General features: G+C 31.9%; 1 protein-coding gene across 1 annotated transcript; it reads left to right on the top strand.

The window, feature by feature from the left end:
- Nucleotides 1-9,471: 9,471 nt before the first annotated feature.
- On the top strand, nt 9,472-16,184 carry LOC126696250 (ubiquinone biosynthesis O-methyltransferase, mitochondrial-like). Its single transcript, XM_050393020.1, has 9 exons — nt 9,472-9,752; nt 9,901-9,990; nt 11,291-11,369; nt 11,768-11,845; nt 12,959-13,007; nt 13,257-13,306; nt 14,612-14,761; nt 15,701-15,781; nt 15,900-16,184. The coding sequence occupies exons 1-9, from the start codon at nt 9,505-9,507 to the stop codon at nt 16,026-16,028; spliced, it is 954 nt and encodes a 317-aa protein (XP_050248977.1). The 5' UTR covers nt 9,472-9,504; the 3' UTR covers nt 16,029-16,184.
- Nucleotides 16,185-21,154: the final 4,970 nt, after the last annotated feature.

Below are 21,154 nucleotides of genomic sequence, written 5' to 3'. Positions count from 1 at the left end.
CTGTCTCACACAGCCCCTCTGCCACTTTGTTGTTCATGAACCTAACCGGAATCCCATGCACCTGAACCCAAAAATGGGTGAGGTTAAAGGACATATTTTCAACTTCAGAGTCCGCTTCGTACCGTTGCAGAACCATAAGATTTTTATCGTAGCTCCATGGTTCGTTTGCAAGGATATTTTCAACGTCAGTTTTACTCTCAAAAATGAATAGTACAATATGGTTTCCAAGATTTTTCAATCGGAAACCATTTTTGGATCGCCATAAAGGTTGAAAAGTAGCTGCAATGGCGTCCATATTTAAGGCTCTTTTCGTTAAGAATTTGGCTGCGATAATATACTCCGTCGTAGCCAAATCTGATCTCATCTGAAACTTGGGACCTTCCCATTGAGAAAGAGAGAGTCTGTTCCATTTTTTTTGTGAGTTAGTCCATGGAGGTAAAGTACAGTGTTTCCCAAAGACCCAAGAAAAAAACCAACAAACCTTAGTGTAAAATTGTTACTCTAAGGGACAGAGGCACCTCCAAAGAGGGACGACACTTCTACGGTCTAGGAGAAGTTAGAGTTTCTAACTTTCACTAGTAGCCGAGAAACATTTTTATGTGAAAAGACAAACATTGGTAACTAGGAATTTTTTTTTTTTTTTTTTTCTATTTGGCCTTAAATTTTTAACAATTTCGTTAGTGGTGATTTTTACAAAACAATGTAGAAAAATAACATCTCGAGTTTTTAAGACTCGAATTTCATGATCGAACTCTAGTCTTAAATACTCGAATTCTTGAGTTGGCAAACAAAAATTATCCACGTGGAATTCACACAGAACTCGAGTTTATCATACTCGAGTTCCTCCTCTGCACTTCTTCTTCCTCATCTGCTTCTGCAGAGTCTTCCTCCTCTATTTTTCAGTTCTGCTCCTATGTTTTTCAATTCTGCATTCTCCACCTCTGTTTTTCAATTTTGTGTTTTCCACTCCAAATCTCTGTTCAAATCGTTTTGCGTTCTTTGGATCTACGTTTTCCAATTGGGATCGTTCTTCGTTTTCTAGGTCCTTCTTCTTCCTTCAGATCTGGTTCTTTGGTTCTTCATATTGTCTTCATCTTCATCTCATTCTTCAGATACTTCTCGAGTTTGAGAAACTCGAGATCCACGTGGATAAATTACTCCACCTCAGCACTAGAACTCGAGTCTTTGAGGCTCGATTTTGTCACCGAACTCGAGCTTCAAAGACTCGAGATGCTAGTTTCCTACATGGTTTCAAAACCTTGCTAACTAACAATATTCTCTCCCAAACTTATGCTAGCCTGCAAATTACCTCCAGTAACCAGTATGGACTAAAATTAAATGAATGATTAAGATAAAAACAATATTAAATTAATAGTTCAGATTTAAGTGGGTATCGTACCCCCTAAAAAAAATAGGGGGTACGGAATGTCTTGTTAATAGGTGTCCTTAGAGCAATTGTTAAAAAACTATTTTAGGAAAGTTTTGACACTTCTTTTATGGGAAATAAAAAAGACTGTCAAAACATTAATTATTTTTTTTTCTCATAAAAACTTTCCTTAAATGTTTTATTAACAAATACCCTTAGGGCATCTATTAACATTTTTCATATTAATAAAACAGAGAGAGTACAAAAATAGCATAAAACTCACACAAACCAAACCCTAAATACACTAAAAAAAAAAAATACTCTCTCAAGACGACAAAGGTAAGAGAATTTTAATTTACTCTCTAAAAAAAGAAGTGGCTGACTTTTTATTTTTACTTTTTGATGAGTTAGCTATGAAAAATGTGGCGACTTCAACTCTATTGTTCGTGACAACTAAACAAAAAGTCACTAATTTACCCTAGAAGATAGAAAAAAAAAAAAAAAAAAAAAAAAAGGCAGCTGATTGTCCAAAGTTAAAGTTGTCAAAAGAAATTACAGCTAAATTCTATAAAGGTGTTAACAAGTATAACAACAACAAGTTTCTTTCCCAGAAAATGAAACTAAGGTTGGTTCCTTAGTCCTTCTTAGATGATTCTCCCCAAATACTCAATCGTTTTCCTCACCACCAAGTCTTCAGGTGCTATAAGGTTGGTTCCTTAATTTCCAGTGATTCAAGAGAATGCATATCTTTTTTTTTTTTTGGTAAACAAAAATAGGGGTTAACTAAGTTACGTCAGCCTCCGGGCAGAACGCTCGGGTTAAAGCCCATCCTTTTTGGATGCAGCCAATCTTTATGGATGCCCACTAACGGACTCCTGCTGACAGCAGGACCTGAACCTAGGTAGGTTAGACAAAGTGCCCGAGCCTAATCAGCTGAGCCAAGTCTCCATTGGCGAGGATACATATCTTTTGGAGAGCATTGATTATGTTCCTTTTTTGATACTCCTTTACACAGCTGTGTGTAATGGGCACATACCTTTTGCCATGGAGATGATGAGATTAAAGCCGTACATCTTTTGCTAGGAAGCCGAATCTAGAAGGGTTTAGCCCCATTCACCTTACTCTACAATATATGCACCCCATTCACCTTGCTCTACAATATAAGCATACCAAAATGGTGCGTCGGCTTCTACATGTCAATGGGACCTTGCTCATATCAAAGGAAGAGAGGGTATCCCTCCTTTGCATTATGCAGTAGCAGTAGATGATCAACTTGATCTATTGGCTGAATTTCAATCAATCTATCCCCATTCTATTAAAGATGTGATGATTCAAAACAAGATTTTTCTACATATTGCTCTAAAATATGACAACTTGGAGGCTTTTAAACTCTTGGTGAAATGGATTCGACAGAAAAGGTCTAAAAATTCCATATTTTGGGAGAGGAAAATCCTGAACTAGAAGAATGAGGAAAACAACACTGTGTTGCACGTTGCAGTATCCAAGAATCAACCCAAGGCAAGACTCCTCAATTCCTCAATTATTTATGTAGTAAAGAAACATCATAAAGCTTTATGTTGTGACCATCAAGGAATATGATCTTCTTCATTTCGATGGAAATTGAGAGAATTTATTTTACGGTTAAGATTTTATTTTTTTATATCAAACTATGTGTAGACTATTACATTATTTAAAATTTTAAATGACATGATAGTTTGCACACACTTAAATTAATTAGTGATATTTCTCTATTAAAAAAATAGTAATATTTAATTTGAATCATAAAATAGAGGGAATTTACTGCATGATTCGTAATTAAGAACTAAATGTCTAGAACATGTCGAAAATTCACTATCTTTTAATGATTCACTGGCTTTGCGAATGTTAGTAATTGAAAGATCATGCTCTCTTTTTTCTTCTTTCTTCATAATTTTAATTTTCTTTTATTTCAAAAAATAAGCTTATGCATTTGGATTTACAAAGGACGGGGTCAAGGCTCCATTAATTTACATTGATCAAATTATGTAGGCTGTAAGATTGTTATTAAAATCTGGTGTTGATATAAACGCCAAGGATTTAGAGGGTCATACAGCAAGAGAGATCTTGGCAGAACAAACACAAGTAGAGAGCAACAGTGAGATCAGGGACAGGGTTACGCTGGAGCTTTGTCAGCTAATTCATCTCTTCAATCCCCAACTTGCTACTTATAATTATTCACGTTATCTGTGTTCCATAGTCTCATCGAGAATGGAGGATGATATCAAAGGACAAGCGCATGCAATGCACTTCTGGTGGTTACTACACTGCTTGTAACTATGACCCATGAAGGAGTACTCAACTTTCCTGGGGGAATTTGGCATGAAGACTCCAGTTTACATGAAACCCAACCGAAGTTTCAACAAAAGTGCTCCTCTTCCTGAAAAGATTGCAGGGACTCCCATTGGCTTCTTCCTTTTTGGTTGTTCTTGGCTTCAAATTCTGTGACATTTATGTTCTCATACATAACAATTCTTCTTCTCATTCCATTCGATTATCAGGGTCGGCCCTAGGCCTGGGCCACTTAGGCCACCGCCTAGGGCCCCCTACTAAAGGAAGATCCCAAATTTTTGGGTAATATTTGATATATTAAAAAAAAAATTGGAGATACTGGAAAAAAAAATTAGTTTTATAATTTTCCTCTACTTTTAAGAAGTCTCAAAGTATTGAGTAATACTAGAGATAATACAACTTTAAATACATGAGTCTTACAAATAACGTAATGCTATAGTTTTACAAACTATTTTACAATATTTTTACAAACTGATGTTGTGGCCAAATTTTTACCGGTTCTTGTTTGGGCCCACTAATAACATCACTTTTTTATTTATCTATAATCATTCACCACATCATCAATTTGTAAAAGAATTTGTATCTCTAGCATTTTCCCTTACAAATATATGTGTCACTAATCGCAAGAAATAATTCAGATAGGAAAATGCTAGAAATATTATTAATTTTACTTGAAAAATTTACAAATTGATGTGACAATTAATATGATATGTGGACGTTAATAACCTATTAAATGCATTTTTGAATTATTTTTTATGATCAATGATACATTTTTGTAAGCCTCATATTGTAAAATTTATGGTATCTCTAATATCATTCATTCAAATACTTGTTTATTATCTTCTTGAAGTGTCACTAATCGCATTTATTTCTACATTGTTTGAAAGTTTTTTTTTAGTAAAATTTGTTATAGTTTTAGCATTTTTCCCAAAAAAAAAAAAAAAAAAAAAAAAAAAAAAAAAAAAAACATATTACAAAATAAAAGGAATAGATTTTTGTTATAAAAAAAATTATGATATTAAATACTAGTTAAGTATTATTTAAGTGATAACGAAAATGCCCCATTTAAATATATCGCCTTAGACCTCCAAATTTGTTGGGCCACCCTTGTCGATTATGATATACTCTGCATAGCCCTTTTCTTCCTCTCTTTTTGCTAAAGGGAGACGATTTCATACCGTACCGGCCGGTACAACCGAAATATCTCATTCTGGCGACCAAACCGGTACAGGTGACCCTCCCATTTCGTAACGGTTTTTATACCGTACTGTTTCGAGTGATTTCGGCTGTTTCGGTCATTCCAATTGAAATATTGATTTCCGGCCGAAATCATTTAAGAATAGGTATTACCTCTTTAAAACTAATTTTTGCTTGCAAAAACCCATAGATCCATGACACTGAGACAACGACGAAGTTCTGACAAAACCTACCTCTGCATCATGGCCTTGTTCTATTAATTTGCATCTCTCATTCCTAATTTTTTTTTTTTTTTTTTTTTTTTGTCTTCTCCTCTTCTTCGCTCATGAACACCAGAGACCAGACTTCTCGGTTCTAAGCATTTGGCTTCTCAGTGCATTTTCAAAACGTGTGGGATGTGTTTATTCTTTTTGAAAGTAACGTGTGGTTGTGGTAAAACTAAGACATTGAATTCTATTCAGAATTCACGTGAGAGTTACGTGGGATGTTTGACTTTTTACACTTGTTTGAAGTTTTTTTTTTAATTTTTAATTTTTAATATAATGATTAGATAATTTAGATTTATTTGTAATGGATTGGGCCATTGTAGAAGGATAAAGATAATGATGAATTGGGCCTAAATATACTTAAAGACATAGGATTTAAATTCAGCAAAAAAAAAAATATATATATATATATATATATATATAGGATTTTATATGTATAGCGGTAAATCTGAAACAGTACACCAGTATTGACCGGTACTCGAAATATATTCTACCGCTGGCCAAACCAATACAGTCTCCGGTACGATATTGACTTTCTTGATTTTGCTTCATTAACAATCATAGTCCCAAATCCTTTTTGCTTTTGTTTTCCTTTTATTTCTGTTAGCCCTCTTCTCATTTTCTTTCTATTATCTGCAATGATTAAGTCCATGCACTTAAAAAGCTAGCTGCATGGTTCAATGCTGATTCATTCATGGAAGAAGAATTGATGGAAAAATAAGGCAAGCTTGGAGCTGTATCCCGCATGCATCTGAAACACGTGTGTTAATTTTTGGTGCTTTGAATAGTTTAGGGAAGTGATGGTAGTCCTTGCCTAAGTTCTAAGTTGTTTCTTCTCCCATTAAGAAATTGTGTGTGTGTGCGCGCGCGCAAGTGTATATATAATGTAAATTGCAATAAAGTAGTTTGATTCCAATCACATTATTTGATTTTTGAATTTGTGATCCAAATGATTTTGTTTTTATGAACAATTCTAGTGATATAACCAATCTCATACCTAATTTTATGATTTGTTGATTTGTATGATTGTGAATGGTTAACATTTTTTGCCTTGTGTGACCCACCACTTTATGCTACCCACTTACAATCCCACAAGTCAATAAATTATAAAATTGGGAGTAAGAATGGTTGTATCCGTAGGTGAACTATATTTTTCTTGTTCAATGCCACTTGTACCCAACAATCTTCCCCTTTCTCTAGAAAATTTATACCTGTGTTCATTTATTTATTAAGTAATCAAGACTCAAAAAAAAAAAAAAAAAAAAAAAAAAAAAAAAAAAAAAAAACCATACTTCTCACCCCTCATTCATCCAATATTGCCTAATTCTCTTAACGGGATCAAGAAAAAAAAATTCTGCAAGCTTAAATAATTTGATATATATATTATCACAACACCCTTTAACAAATGTGCCAGAATTTTGTTTGTCTTTTAAAAATTAAAAATATTCTACAATGCTATAATATCATTTCTAAGGCTTTTTGAAAATAAACCAAATAGTTGAAAATAAAAGCAAAGGCAAAAGGAAGATGCAAGTATGGAGGCAAAATTCTTAACTTGGGGGCCTAACCTCCAAGACCAAAATAAAATTATATAAAATTCAAATCACATGCACGTATACACATATAAACACACACACATGCACACATACGCACAAGGTTGTACATAATTGTGTATGTGTTTACTATTCACCTAAAAATTTGAGCAAATTTTTCATTTTTTGTAAGAGAGAACTAAACTAAAATTATTGAGAAATTCTCTGTCTAATTTCTTCTTTTTAATTTCTATAATATCATATGTTTTTTTTAGATACTATCTTTCGTATTAGATTGTATAAGTTTTGATATTATATATATATATATATATATAATTGAATAGGTCATATATTGTTCAGTAATTGAAATATCTACAAAATTTATATAAAAAATTGAATTTAAATAAAGTATTTATATGTTATTTGTAATATATTTTTAATTTATTATGAGATAATTTTTGCTTTGCTTAAAATTTTGAAGTTTAATTTCAAAAAAAATAAATTTATTTAGCACTCACAATTCTACAAACTTGTAGAATATACTAAAGGATTAACACACTCTAAAAATTATATATATATATATATATATAATCAATTTTCTTTTCAACTGATATTTTATGTGACTTTGCACTCTTTCCTATCCCATAAATCAATTAAATACTATAAAAGTAAGAAACATAACAAGAAATTGAAGAAAACAAAATTTAAGTACTTAAGAAAATTATAAAAACTAAACACATTAAAAACATAATTCAAAGTGACAAAAAATAGAACTCTTTAGACAATATTTATTTATCATACCAAATAAGTATTTTATTTTGGATTAACAATACATTTTATTTACCCGCATGCCTTAAATAAAATTATATTATAATCACTTAATAATTTTCATGTATTATTTTCACAAAAGTAAGAAATTTGAGTGGGAGATTTATTAAAATTACCATCTATATGGGGTCAGAGAAGTACTAGACCGATGAGTAACTTGCATAGTCCAGGCCCAAAGGGGTAAATAAGCTTCGAGGACTCCGCCCACCTGAGGAGTAAAATAGAATCAAGATAGTTGGTATCCTGTGAAGGCCTAAGGAGAGGAGAAAGGACAATAATGGGGACATGGATGGTGGGAGGAAGTTTCTTGAAGGATATACATCTCACCTCCGCATTCAATGCTCTGCACCAACCTTATCAATTGCATTAATGTAGAAATGACCCCTGAACAATAACTCCACAACTAGCAACCCTTTCTATTGATTTCAGCAGAGTCTTGATGAGACAAATATCCAGGGAAGTGCCCCTTGTCATACAAGTGAAGGGCTGGGATGCCAGGAAAAGGGATATAAAAGGAAAGAAACCCCTCTAGAAGAAAGGGGGTGAACATTGGAGAGGCCATTAGAACAATAAAAAGAATAGTGAATAGTTTGATGTAAACTTGAACCATATTTAAATACAAAGAAACTGATCCTTGGACTTGCCTGAGGTGGACATTACTCTCAATTGTTGTTTCAATCACACCAATCTGTTACTTAGGCTCCATGGCCTTAAGCTTGGGCATAGTTTAGAATTGCACTTGGACTTGATTCTCACTCTCTCTAAAAATTATATTGTTTGGGCTTGATTAAAAGGATAAGGTATCACTAATCTAAGTGAGCTTAGACCTTTATTTTTTGAGTACTTACACCATCTATTTGTAATCTTGTTATTTTTAATTATATTAAAAACACTTCAAAATTTTCATACATTATTTAAAAATAATAATAATAATGAATTTGAATAGAGCTTTTTATGATAAAAAAATTTATATTCAATTTGTTTCTTGTTTTTTTTGGGGGGGGGGGGGGGGGGGGGGCGCATGGCTCCCGTTGGCCCTAATGTAACTCAGTCCCTGAAAGGCTGAAAGGGTGTTGAATGTTGTGGATTTTAATTTGTGTGGGAAGGGGTTGGTTTGATTTGGTTTTGATTTGGGTTCTCTTGGTTTAGTTGTAAAAATAGATAAAAGAGAGAGCTCTTTGGATGATGCATGAATTTAGAATAGAAAAATTATTGTATTCCCATATTTTGGTTGAAGAGTATAGTTATTGCAGGTGAATGGATTTCCATCTGGCTTTATGTTTGTATTCTAACACTATTTGCAAAACCTGTTGCATATAATAATGTCTCACTATTGTATAGTTTTTAAGACATTTATTCCTCTAACTAGGTTGGACCTTTTTTGGTGACAATTAATATGAGGAAAAGGTATTTAGTATTTTGGGAAAATTCTTAGGTACACCCAGAACACAGAAAAATTGTGCTCCTTACTCTCACATTTATAATAAACCCTAATAAACTTCACCATAAATGTGAGATGAGAGAGCACAATTCTCCATGTTCTGGGAGTACCTAAAAATTAATCAGTATTTAGATTATATCTAAGCTTTCTGGGTTTTAAACCTTAGGTGCTTTGGTATTTTATTTTTTCTTTTAAACTTTCCTTTGTAATTTTTTAGCATGATTTGTTGTATATTGTTGGTAGATTTTTTTTTTTTTTTTAAATTTGTTGTGTATTCTTTAATGCAAATAGATTTGATTTATGAACTTTACATAGAGAGATAAGGGATAGTTTTCATAAGATTCTTCAAGCAACTTTCACAATTTTACAAATACCATATTTAGATCTTTATTTTTCTAATTTTTTTGTTATAAATGTTTTTAATGCTGAATAAAAGCCTACCCTTTGTAATAATTTAGGCCCAGCCCAGCCCATGGCCATTCCTACTTGAGTTTTCTTCCCCAAAATTTATTTCTTGTTGTTTGTTTTGGTCATCAAGCTTCAAACATGGCTTCTAAGATCATCAGGCATAGCCATCTCCGAGCCCTATGCTCCTCCATCAACAACCACATTTGCTCTCCTCACTTCTCTAACACTAACCAAGCTCCCCTCAGCTATAGGCTCTTCTCCAATGCCTCTTCTTCTTCTTCTTCTTCTTCTTCCTCACGGAAAGACAAGCCTACTGGAGGATTCCAACGAACTTCCTCTTTGAAAGACCTCGAGCTCGCTAAATTCACCTCCATTGCTGAAACCTGGTCAGCCTTTTTATTTCCTCATTTTTTTTTATCCTTTGTTTGGTTAGTGAGAAAAAAAAAAAAAAAAAAAAAAAAAAAAAAGAAGAGGAAAATGAAAGAAATTTCAACTTGAAATTTTGAATTAACTTAGTTTCGGTGTTATGAATAGGTGGGATTCTGAAGGGCCATTTAAGCCATTGCATGTGATGAATCCTACAAGACTTGCTTTCATTCGCTCCACTCTTTGTCGACATTTCAGGTAAATTTTTCTGCTTTACATCACATTTATTATGTATAGAATTTTTTTTCTCCACCAATTTTCTGTTGGAAATATAAATTATTGGTTTTATATTGGGTTTTTTAGTTCATTGGGTACTCTTAGAGGTAGAGGAAGACTTAAAATCTAGGATGCATGGACACAGAATGGTACAATATGGTGACACGAGCAATTTTTGAAAAATTATAACATTATATGATAGATAGGACACCGTTACTTCATGGGTACGACACTCCAAATGAAGTGTTGGTAATCTAGCTTAAAATAACACTAGTAGAGGTAATATAAAAGGAACATGTTTATTAAGGAGGTTGTAGAAAGTATGATTTTTGATAGAATAGAATGGTGGAGATATATGTGGTCTACCCTGATTGGTCTATTGAGGATTTATTGCCGACACTAAAAGTTTTGGGACTAAGGTTTTGTTGTTGTAGTTCATTGGGTATTCCTTGCCTCTCTATTCTCATATTTAGGTAGGCTTAATGGATTAGGTTCATCAAGTACTTGTCTTGAATTGCTAGTTGTATGATTGCTTATTAAGCAGCAATTTAAATTTGGGTATGCAATGTGGTTACCCTGAAAATTGTTGTTTAAATGGTGACTGATGTGGGAGTTAAATTTATCTTATAAGTAAGGGGCAGAGGGTTTTAAAGATGTAGACAACATGTGTCATTGGGCTTTGGATAATTTACAATTTTAGTTAGAAACCTGGAGATACTGCATTAGTTCAATCGGCTCTTATTGTCTTTCTCTCTTCATCATGTCTTTGTTCTTTTCTGGCCCTTTTTTCACCCCTTCTTTTCGCAAATCTCTCACCTTCTTCTAATTAGACTAGGGTTTCTGAGAGAGGAATTTCGTTAATTCTTTTTTCTGTTTTAATTTTTCTATTATATCTCTATATTTTATTCTTAATTCCTATATTTGGATAATAATATAGTGACCCTTGTTAGGACTATATATGACTAGACTAGATAAAGTAAATGACCCTTATTAGGACATTTATAAAAAACCAGACCATAGAATCTGACGCTGATAGTTGTCATTTTAGCTTCATCTAGTATGTCAATTGCACTTATCCATGAGGATGCACTTTCACTGCAGCCTATAATAAAAGATTGTCCTTTAGCTTTTTATCTAGGGCTTTCATTGGAAATATGCTGTCCTCCACAGCTCTCTCTTTTATTCTTATGCATGTATGTAATGGTACAACAACAATGTCAAATCCACCTACCCCCCCCCCCCCCCCCAACTAATAAATTCTGATTAGTTTTCCTTGTTTCAGTAAGGATCCTAACAGTGCTAGGCCTTTTGAAGGGCTTAAAATAGTTGATGTTGGTTGTGGTGGTGGAATTCTCTCAGAGGTATGAGGCCTATTTAAAATAACCTTCTTCCGAGAGTTCGAGTTGGAATTTTACACTTTACTCCCTATAACAAAGCTTCAAATACCTAGTACTTGAAATTGGCTTGAAGAATCTTTCTTTTCCATGCACTCTATACCTAGGCCATCATGTTGTCCTTCAAATCATATGCCATCATGTTTCCATGCAACCTATATCTGGATGTATTCACCACTGCAATCAGAAAGTAGACACAATTGGAATGCAAATGTAATTGTACTAGTCGATGCATATTATGCTGCATTACATTACTTGCATTTGTATATAGTGACATTAGATTTCTGCTATATATATATATATATATATATTAAAATTAGATGTAGTCCTCATCTCATATTTACTCTCTTCTTTTGCTTGTTCAGCCATTAGCTCGAATGGGAGCTACTGTAACAGGAGTTGATGCTGTGGAGAAAAATATCAAGATTGCGCGCATTCATGCTGTATGGTCATTCTCTGATGTAAAATGTGATATCTTAGATTGGAATTGGATTTGAAAAGTATCAAAGCATTGAATATCAGTGTTTCCTCTCTGGGGATAGCTCTTTAGCATTCTCTTATGTTAGGACTTTTTTCAGATTCGTTTTGGATCTTTTTCCCTTTAAATCTTCCATCCAAATCGCCAAATGTTGGCTGATTTTCATGCCCATAGGTGGACATGAATTTGGAAAGCACCAAATCACTCTCTGATGCATTGGCATTTCATAATTGAGAGAGAGAGAGAGAGAATAGTTCACCTGTTAGAAACTAGTTGCCAGGGGCCTGTGGCAGGTAGTTACAGTAGAGTTAGATATTAAGTATTTAGCTAAATTGTGAATTTTTTAGGAGAGGCTACCTTTTTTCATTTTAGCTTCCAGAGTGGCAAGTTATCAGAGGTTTATTCCAGGACTTTTCTTTTCTGGAATTATTTGTGTATGGTATTTTTTTGACATCGCAATATGCACAAATTCTGAAAATATTTGATAATGTAAACATGGTTTCCAATTTTTGCAACAATCTCTTAATCCACTGTATTGATTTGTACTTATGTGGGCCAAAGATGACTAGTAAAGATTTTTTCAATTTTCTTAACCCTTAATTCCCAACTAATTGAGGTCAGCTTGTCATCCCAGATTCTAAATCTATATTTTCTTGAAGCTTATGGCCTTTTTTTTCTTTTTCTTTTTTTGTATTTTAAATGGTGTATGAAATTTTTTTAGTGGATTGAGAATATCTTGAATGTTTATTCTATAGCGTTCGGAACTATCTTTTGGTGCTACCCTCTCTCTCTCTCTCTCTCTTCGCTTCTTTTTTCTTGTTGTATATTCTTGAATTCTTCTGAGCAGAATATATTATGACAAAGTATTTCTGAATTATTTCCAATAATTTCCTGATTAATTCTTGGATTGCTAATTGCTAACAGAAATGACTTTTGGAGATCTTAACAACTTGGTTAAAATGAATCGTTCATCTATGAGCAAAATCTTAATAAATTGCAATTTCAGTTTTCAAGGATTACATTTCTTTTGTTCTTCTAGATTGTATAGACTTTAACGTGGAAATTTTTTAACACGCAGGATTTGGATCCAGTGACTTCAACTATTGAGTACTGTTGCACAACAGCTGGTATGTGCCAATCTTGTTTACTACCTCTGTAGGATAGGCTTTATGGTAATGTCATTCCCAGGGAGCATTCAAATTGCATTGCTTCTCTGTTGTAAGCTGTTGCATCTTTTACAATGGATGATTACATCCCTTTTCAAGTGGGACTAAGTGGCCATGTGAAAAAGACTAAGTAACATAATTGACATTGTTTTGTTGTGTCATATTATTGCAATCTGGTATAAAGTTTTTCTGAATTTGATTTTTGGACAGAAAAGCTGGTAGAGGAAGACAGGAAGTTTGATGCTGTGATTACTCTAGAAGTATGCTCTCTCTTTCTCTCTCTCATTCTTTCATATATATGTACACATGCTTGTATGTATAAATATTATTATGTAGTTCGTTATTCATACTGATTACAGATACCCTATGTAATTGTCTTACATATTTTATGTTGGATATAAAATCAAGTTCGTTTTACCTAGCACATTCGCTTCTTTTTGAAACATTTAAGTGATATTGCATATTATGTATACTTCTACCATATATTTGCCCTGCTATAGTTATGATAAGGCCAAATGATTGGTTGATATCCATTTATTTCTGGTTTTGCATATAATCTTGGACTTCTTCCCTTCATTTACTAATCATGATGAGCATATAAGAGTATTGAAGTTGAAACTTGAAACTCAAAATTCATGAGTTGCTGGGTTCAAGAGATTTAAAAATACAAAAATGAGATTTTAATATTAGATGGCAAAGTCCTCTCATAAGAAATTTTTTGTTGTTAAGTCTTCTCTCAAGACCTTTTGAAAGACTATTATGCTAGGATTGATGTTATTAAAGGTGATCAAAGAATAAAGCAAAAGAATACTGTAAACAAATAGCAAGAGGATTTAAGATCTATCTCTTTTTTCTTTTTTTTTGGACCACGCAATAGGATTAAAGTCGGAGTCAAAATTTTGAGTTTCTGGGATTCAAGAAATAAGAACGCTAATCTGAAATTTTACCATTGGATGGAAAAGTTTCTGAAAAAAGACTCTTCAAAGACATCCCCCCCCCCCCCCCCCGCCCCCCCTCTCTTGATTGGTAAGTCACTCACACACCTAATGGATCTTGATCCCAAGGCCTCACTCACCATCTCATTATTATGGGGGGAAGAAGTGCTATAGCTCATTGGCAACTCTTCAAAGACTATATATACATTTTGAGATACTCCATGATACTGACCTTAATAGTTGATAGTACTTGATACGCATAGCCTTTTAACATTTGACCTCGAAGTTCAATAAATGTCAAGCTTGTAACATGATTCAATGCTCCTGCATTATCAAATTGGATCCCTTGAGTTTGGAAGTCCTCTGTAAATACAGGACAGTTAAACATAAATTACGCAAGATAAATTTAGATTTCCACTAAAAGATAATATGAGTATCCATCTATGAAGGTATATTTGTGATGGTTGATGGAAAGGTTTAACAAAGGTATAATGGTGTTCCCAAAACTTTGGGTTGTTCTCAGTACACTTTTCTTCATGCTTCTCTAGAGTGTATTCAGACTGTTTTTAAGTTATGTGTTACCTATTTTTGACCATATCCAATTTGTTTGCAATTGGAATTTTACTCAAGGTAATTGAGCACGTAGCAAATCCTGCTGAATTCTGCAAGTCTCTGGCAGCATTAACTGTTCCTGATGGAGCTACTATAATTTCAACAATTAACCGTTCTATGAGATCATATGCAACTGCCATTGTTGCAGCAGAGTACCTCCTCCATTGGGTATAGTTATTTCCATCATTCTACATCTTAATATAGCTTCTTGATTATCTATGTAGCACCTCTTGCACTGCTGGATATGCCTTATTTTGAAACTTGGAGACATGCTTTGAAATTTACTCGTGTCTGGTTGAGATCCACCTTGATCTCTAAATATGTTGATTATCTATTTCAGATGTTGGTGTTATCCTTAAATCATACTACAGGATACATGCCATAGTGGTAAACTGGTTCTTTATACTTTGCAACAAGTTTGTTTTCCTTAAACAGTTGAGGTTCTGTTTTTTACAAGTTGGTTCACGTTGATTTTTTTAAGCGTATTCTAGATGACAAGAACTCGATACATATGAGCGTAGTGTGGATGATTCAATGAAATGAATCTTTTCTTCTAAAGATTTGAATATTTTCACACAAAGCGTTCTCATCTATGGGTCTGCTGAGGTCATCCACTTTTCAGTTTGATCTAGATTAAGTTAAAATTGATCCATACTATTAAGGAATGTTACAATGCCCATGGAATTTAGATTGTTCCATTTTCATTGCCTTCACAGCAAAAATTAATAGAATTTCAATTAGTCAAATCTGGAGGTGAACTCCACTTGCAAACAGAAAAGTAGATAATTTTTAGCTAGAATTGATAGTCCACTATCAGATTATCATGAATTTCATGTAATTGGGTTTTGTCAAAAATAAGGCTAAGAAAACTATGAAGCATGTTTTCCTAATGCTGTAGAAACATTTCACGTAGACTATCTGTAAAAGCTCGAGATGCTCCTTGGGTTACCTTGGAACTGTGGTTACCTTATGAAATTGTTAGTACAGTCGAACTCTTTCAATATACATTGGTTTAATACCTTAATTTAACTGATCAAGTTATTTATATTTAAATTCTGGATTTCGCTCCTATTGGCACACCATTTTGATAAACTTAATATTTTACAGCTTCCTAAAGGTACACATGAATGGTCAAGTTTTCTCACTCCTGAAGAACTAGTCCTGATCCATCAACGTGCCAATATCACTGTGAGTAAAAAATGTTTATGAATTTTGATGTTTCACGAATATCTGCCTCATGTTTTAGCGTTACTAACCTCTGCACATTTTAGTAAAGCTTGTTTGCTGTCTGGTTGGATTTTTGCAGGTCAGGGAAATGGCTGGATTTGTTTACAACACCTTGACTGGAAGATGGTCTCTATCTGATGATATTAGTGTAAATTTCATTGCTTTTGGTACAAAAAAACTGCCAATAGATAAGAATATACCATTATAATTTTCCTAGTTTGTTCTCTTCCTTCTTTTTTGGTTTTTTGTTTTGGTTTTGGTGGGGGGATTGGATGAAATTTTTGTACTTGTTCATACAAATAATGATGGGTAGATCCAACACATTTACGACAAATATTTTTCCCCAAATAGTTTAGGGTTTCAATCTGGTTAAGTTTCAATTGGTCTGGTATTTTGGAGAGATTTTGTTTGAGATGAGAAAAGAAAAATGCTAAAGTTTCTTCAAATTGTTCACAAATTGATATGGCAATGACTGGTTAATGAACATTAATAACCTAACTAGCCGCGACCCCACGCGTTGCGCGTGATAATTATTTTTATGGTGGTTTTATTAAAAAAAATTACAATTTAAACTAATCTAATAATGAGTAATGTATTTCGTAATTATATTTTTATTTATTATAGGAACAATCATAAATGTAATATAGGAACAATCCAAAACACCAAAAAAACATAAACTAAAAAAAATTAATAAAACTTAACAATGATTAATTAAACCAATATTAGGATAAATTTTTGTTTTTGATAATCTATTAAGGTTATTTTCTTTATAGAAATTATAATTTCGGCCGCCCAAAACATATTATCAAATAAACCATTATTAGCAAAATCTAAGAATTAAATTTCTATACATGCATTGTTATAAAATAATAATAATAAAAATAAAATTGCAAAAGTTAAAATTTGTTACCTATCCGATTATTTTTGTTTGGCTAACCTTTGCTTTTCTTTAAATAAATGGCATTATAGAGTACTTCTAATACAACTATTAAGAGTAATTTGTCCACCACAAAGAATTAGAAAATAAACAAAAATTAGTAAAGTCTTATAGTTTAACATCTAAATTGAGCACTATAAAAAATCATGCTATGTAACAAAATAAATACCAAATTATTCAAATCATGCTATGTAATAGAATAATATTATATTTTTATATGCTATATTTAATTCTTTAGAACGCAATAGGATAACATTTAACAATCAAAGAGAATAAAATTTATAAAAATAAAAAAAATAAAAAATAAAAAATAAAAAAAAAACAACAACAACAACAATTTAAAAAACAAAACTAAATCACAATTTAAAAAACAAAACTAAATCGCATTAACCCAAAATAGAGTTTTAAAGAATATAAAAAATTATCAACCTAAAGTAGAGATGCAAGAAAAATAAAAAAATCCACCAAAAAATTTAGAGAGAGAGAGAGGGAACCTTTTTTTTCTTGTGAGTGAAAACTATGCATAAAATAGAAGAAATAGTGACAAATTTATAGTAAGAGAGTGTGAATAAGAAGAAACAAAAATAAAAAAAGATGAAGAGAAAGAGGAAGAATGATATTAATGTAGAGGTAGTGGGGAGACGAAAAGGTAAGGGAGGGAGAAATATTGAAGTAGTGGGGAGATGAAATGGTAAAGAAAAGAGAAAGGTTGGAGAAGTGTAAATATTAAAAAAAATTAATGTTAAAAAAAATTATAAGAAAATTAAAATAAAAAAATAAAATAAAATAAACCTAAAGCTTGAAAGGCTTCAACATTTTTTTTTTTCTTTTTTTTTTTTCTCCTTTAAAATGAAAAGGCTCACACAAAACCTTAAAGTTGAACTAAAAAGACTTTGAGTTGGGCTTGATAGTAAAATTAAATAAATAAGAAGTGGGCTGGATTAATTATACAGATTTATTATAGGGTGATAGTGGAAGTAAAGAAATAAGTAGTGGACTGCATTTATAAGGCTAAAAATTGTAAAAACCATTTTAAAATTGTAGAACAAATTATATTTTAAAAAAGAAAAAGAAAAAAAGAATGACGTGGTAGCTGATGTGGCGCAACGTGAGAGCAGTAGCATTAAACGCTACGCTTCAGCTTTTAGTAATATATAGATTAATGAACATTTGAATTACATTTTTTTTCTTTGTGATTTTTTTTTTTTTTTTGACAAGACTTTTTTGTTATTTGTTGAGTTGTTTGTAAGCCTAAGTTTTGTAATATCTCTAGCATTACTTATTAAAAGAAATGTATATTATAAAAAATTATTAATATAAAAATTTGGGTTTTTTTAATAAATGGAGACGGGCCTTTTTTATGGATAGGTATGATAATTGTATAAAAGTTTTTGTACTAAGGCCTTAGGCCTTGACCTTGGGCCAGCCTCGGTCACTCTGGAATGATTTTCTTGGAAGAGAAATGCTATAGACACAATAATTTTCACAATAAATTTCATAATCGCTGAATTGACAGGTTGCTATTGATTTTTATATGTGCCATTATTTTATCATGAATAATGCTAGAGATAATGCCACTTTTATTACAAGCAATGGCAGCTCTAGCAATTTTCTTCATGATTTTCATTAAGAAATTTAAATTTTAAAAAAATAATAATAAAAATAAAACTTGAACTTAAATATTTATTTAAATAATAAAAATAAAACTTGAATATATTGACATTGCTGAAAAAAAAAATGTAAATACATAAATATAAAATTTTTCATTCTTCAAGTTTTCATATTTTGAAATCATTGTATAATAGTTTTACTATCAATGTTATCAATTACATCTTTTTCAATATACATAACTGATCAATCGTTCATCTACTAATCTCCTATTCAATTATCAACATCTTACTTAAATAAATAACAAAATATATTCCAACCAATTTTTGTACTCTTTAAACCAATCAAGTTTAAATCAATGCAACGCTCCACTGTTTGTTTGTTTGTTTTTTTTTTTTTTTTTTTTTTTGGGAAATCATGGCTAAAAGTTGCACAAGAACCTCTTTGTAAATATACTCTTCTTATTTCATCCTAATCGTTAAGATGAAAATATGAGACATTTTCTCATATCCTAGGATCCAAAAGAAGATTATTCAAATACAAGTGATTTTCTTAACAATTACGTTAATTTTGTTCAATAAAGCATTCAAACATTATTTTAGTGCACATGTGTATGTACAAAATAAAGACTAAAGCAAGTACTAACAGACTAGCTATATGAAAAATGTGTGTTTTTTTTTTTTATATAAAAATAAAAAGCAATTTTAAAATATGCCTTTTGAAAACACAATTTTAAAAATCACAATTAAACTTTGATAAAATTGCAGTTTGGCAATTGAACTATTGACCTAAAATTGCTATTTCAATGCAAATTACTAAAATTAACCTTCAATAGACCAAAATTTTGGAGAGGTTAAATTTTATTTTGAATGAGCTCAAATTTTTGTTTAGGGTGTTCAAAGTTTGTTTCAGAGTGGTCAAGTCTTTTTTTTTTCTTTTCTTTTCTTTTCTGGGGTGTTCAACAACTCATTATTCTTATTATTATTATTATTATTATTATTATTTAGAAGAACTCATATTAATTTTAAATTAATTTTTTAAGGTATTGTGAGTGGCCGCAAAATGGGGTGTCTACAAGTATATAAAATTTTTTTTCACCAACACAAAGCCATCCTTGATTACATAGAGTTTACAAATTGATGTATTACCAATCACCAAAATATATTTTAAACATTCATGTATGTATATATATATATATATATATATTAATAGGCAAAGTTCAAAGAAAATTCAATTAGAATTTGAAATTAGAATCTAATTTTGCGCTTTTCAAAAAAAAAATCTAATTTTACGCCATGTATCTAAATTTACGTGAGGACCATACCAAAATTATCCACTTAAGTTTGTATTATGTGTCTACTTAAGTTTTTTTAATATTTTTGTTATGAAATTTTTTTTAATTTTTGTGCTAAGTGAGTTAATGAGTGCAAAATACTAAGAATCTAATATAATGAACTATTAAAAAAAAAAAAAAAAAAAACCAATCACATATACTTAATAAAAATCACCACATAACAAAGATCATCACAAGTTCTATTTTATTAAAAATTAGAAGAAAAAAAATGATTACAAGTAGTATTAAATTTAAATAAAATTTTTAATATATAACTTGTGTGGACAAGGACCTCTAATCTCATCTAGGTGGATTACTAAGATGATTTCTGAGGATGCCTCTTGGACCTTGGGCACCAGCACTGGACAGCCACGAGACAAGCACCCGTCGATCTGGGGGACGAGCAATAACTATAGAAGGCACATAAAGTTAAAATATCACAGAGAGAAGAAAGTAGACTCGACACGAGTTACGAGGAAGGTGAAAGTAGAAGGGAGTGGAAGCTATCTCTTTCGCATTAAATGCAAGATAACTACTCCTCTGGCCGCATTAATGAGGAAATAACCATGAACAGTGGTGGCACAGCTCAAATTGCAAAGAAGAATCTTACATGTATGTTCTGAATGGGACAGAAGTCCCAAAAATGCAATCTCATCCTACACTTAGATGAAGATAATCTCATCCAAGTGTAGGATGAAGATAATCTTTGTGTAAATATAAAAGGAAAATGAAGGTCCTTATGGAGTGGAAGCTATCTCTTTCGTATTAAATGCAAGACAATTACTCATCTGGCCGCATTAATGAGGAAATAACCATGAACAGTGGTGGCACAGCTCAAATTGCAAAGAAGAAGCTTACATGTATGTTCTGAATGGGACAGAAGTCCCAAAAATGCAATCTCATCCTACACTTGGATGAAAATAATCTCATCCAAGTGTAGGATGAAGATAATCTTTGTGTAAATATAAAAGGAAAATGAAGGTCCTTATGGAGGGGGATCCGGAAAAAGAGAGATTCATAAAAGAGAAAAAGCAAAACCATATATATAAAAGATCTTCCTCGGGTTGGATTGAGAATCCCTTTTTCTTCATAATTGAGTGTTCCTAGTCTTTTACTTGGCATTTATTTTCATTGTGATTAATTTTAGCTTATTAAGTAGTCAATATTCTACGCATTCTCTAACAAATTCATTGTGGTGGGCTCATCGGACTACTGTCTGATCGTTCTTGGGCCGTAGGTCCGTTTGTGCCCTTACATAACTAATTACATTTACTTTTTTTTTTTTTTTAAATGGCTAATTATACTTACCTTATTAGTTTAGAAGATTTTAAAGTAATTAAACCTTTTTTTATATATATAAACAAGTAGTAAAAATTAGAGGAATAATTTTAACATTATCTATTATTATCCCTATCACATTCAGATGTGAATTAGGTTGCGTCACTACTTATTGTTA

This window comes from Quercus robur, chromosome 8 (genome assembly GCF_932294415.1).
Source record: "Quercus robur chromosome 8, dhQueRobu3.1, whole genome shotgun sequence".
Classification (NCBI taxonomy): Eukaryota; Viridiplantae; Streptophyta; class Magnoliopsida; order Fagales; family Fagaceae; genus Quercus; species Quercus robur.
This window is presented reverse-complemented; position numbering and strand designations above follow the sequence as displayed.

Coding starts and splice junctions, on each gene's coding strand:
- LOC126696250 (XM_050393020.1), top strand. CDS start 9,505: ATGGCTTCTAAGATCATCAGGCATAGCCATCTCCGAGCCCTATGCTCC. Junction 11,846..12,958: donor AGATTGCGCGCATTCATGCT/GTATGGTCATTC, acceptor TTTAACACGCAG/GATTTGGATCCAGTGACTTC. Junction 13,307..14,611: donor ATGCTGTGATTACTCTAGAA/GTATGCTCTCTC, acceptor ATTTTACTCAAG/GTAATTGAGCACGTAGCAAA.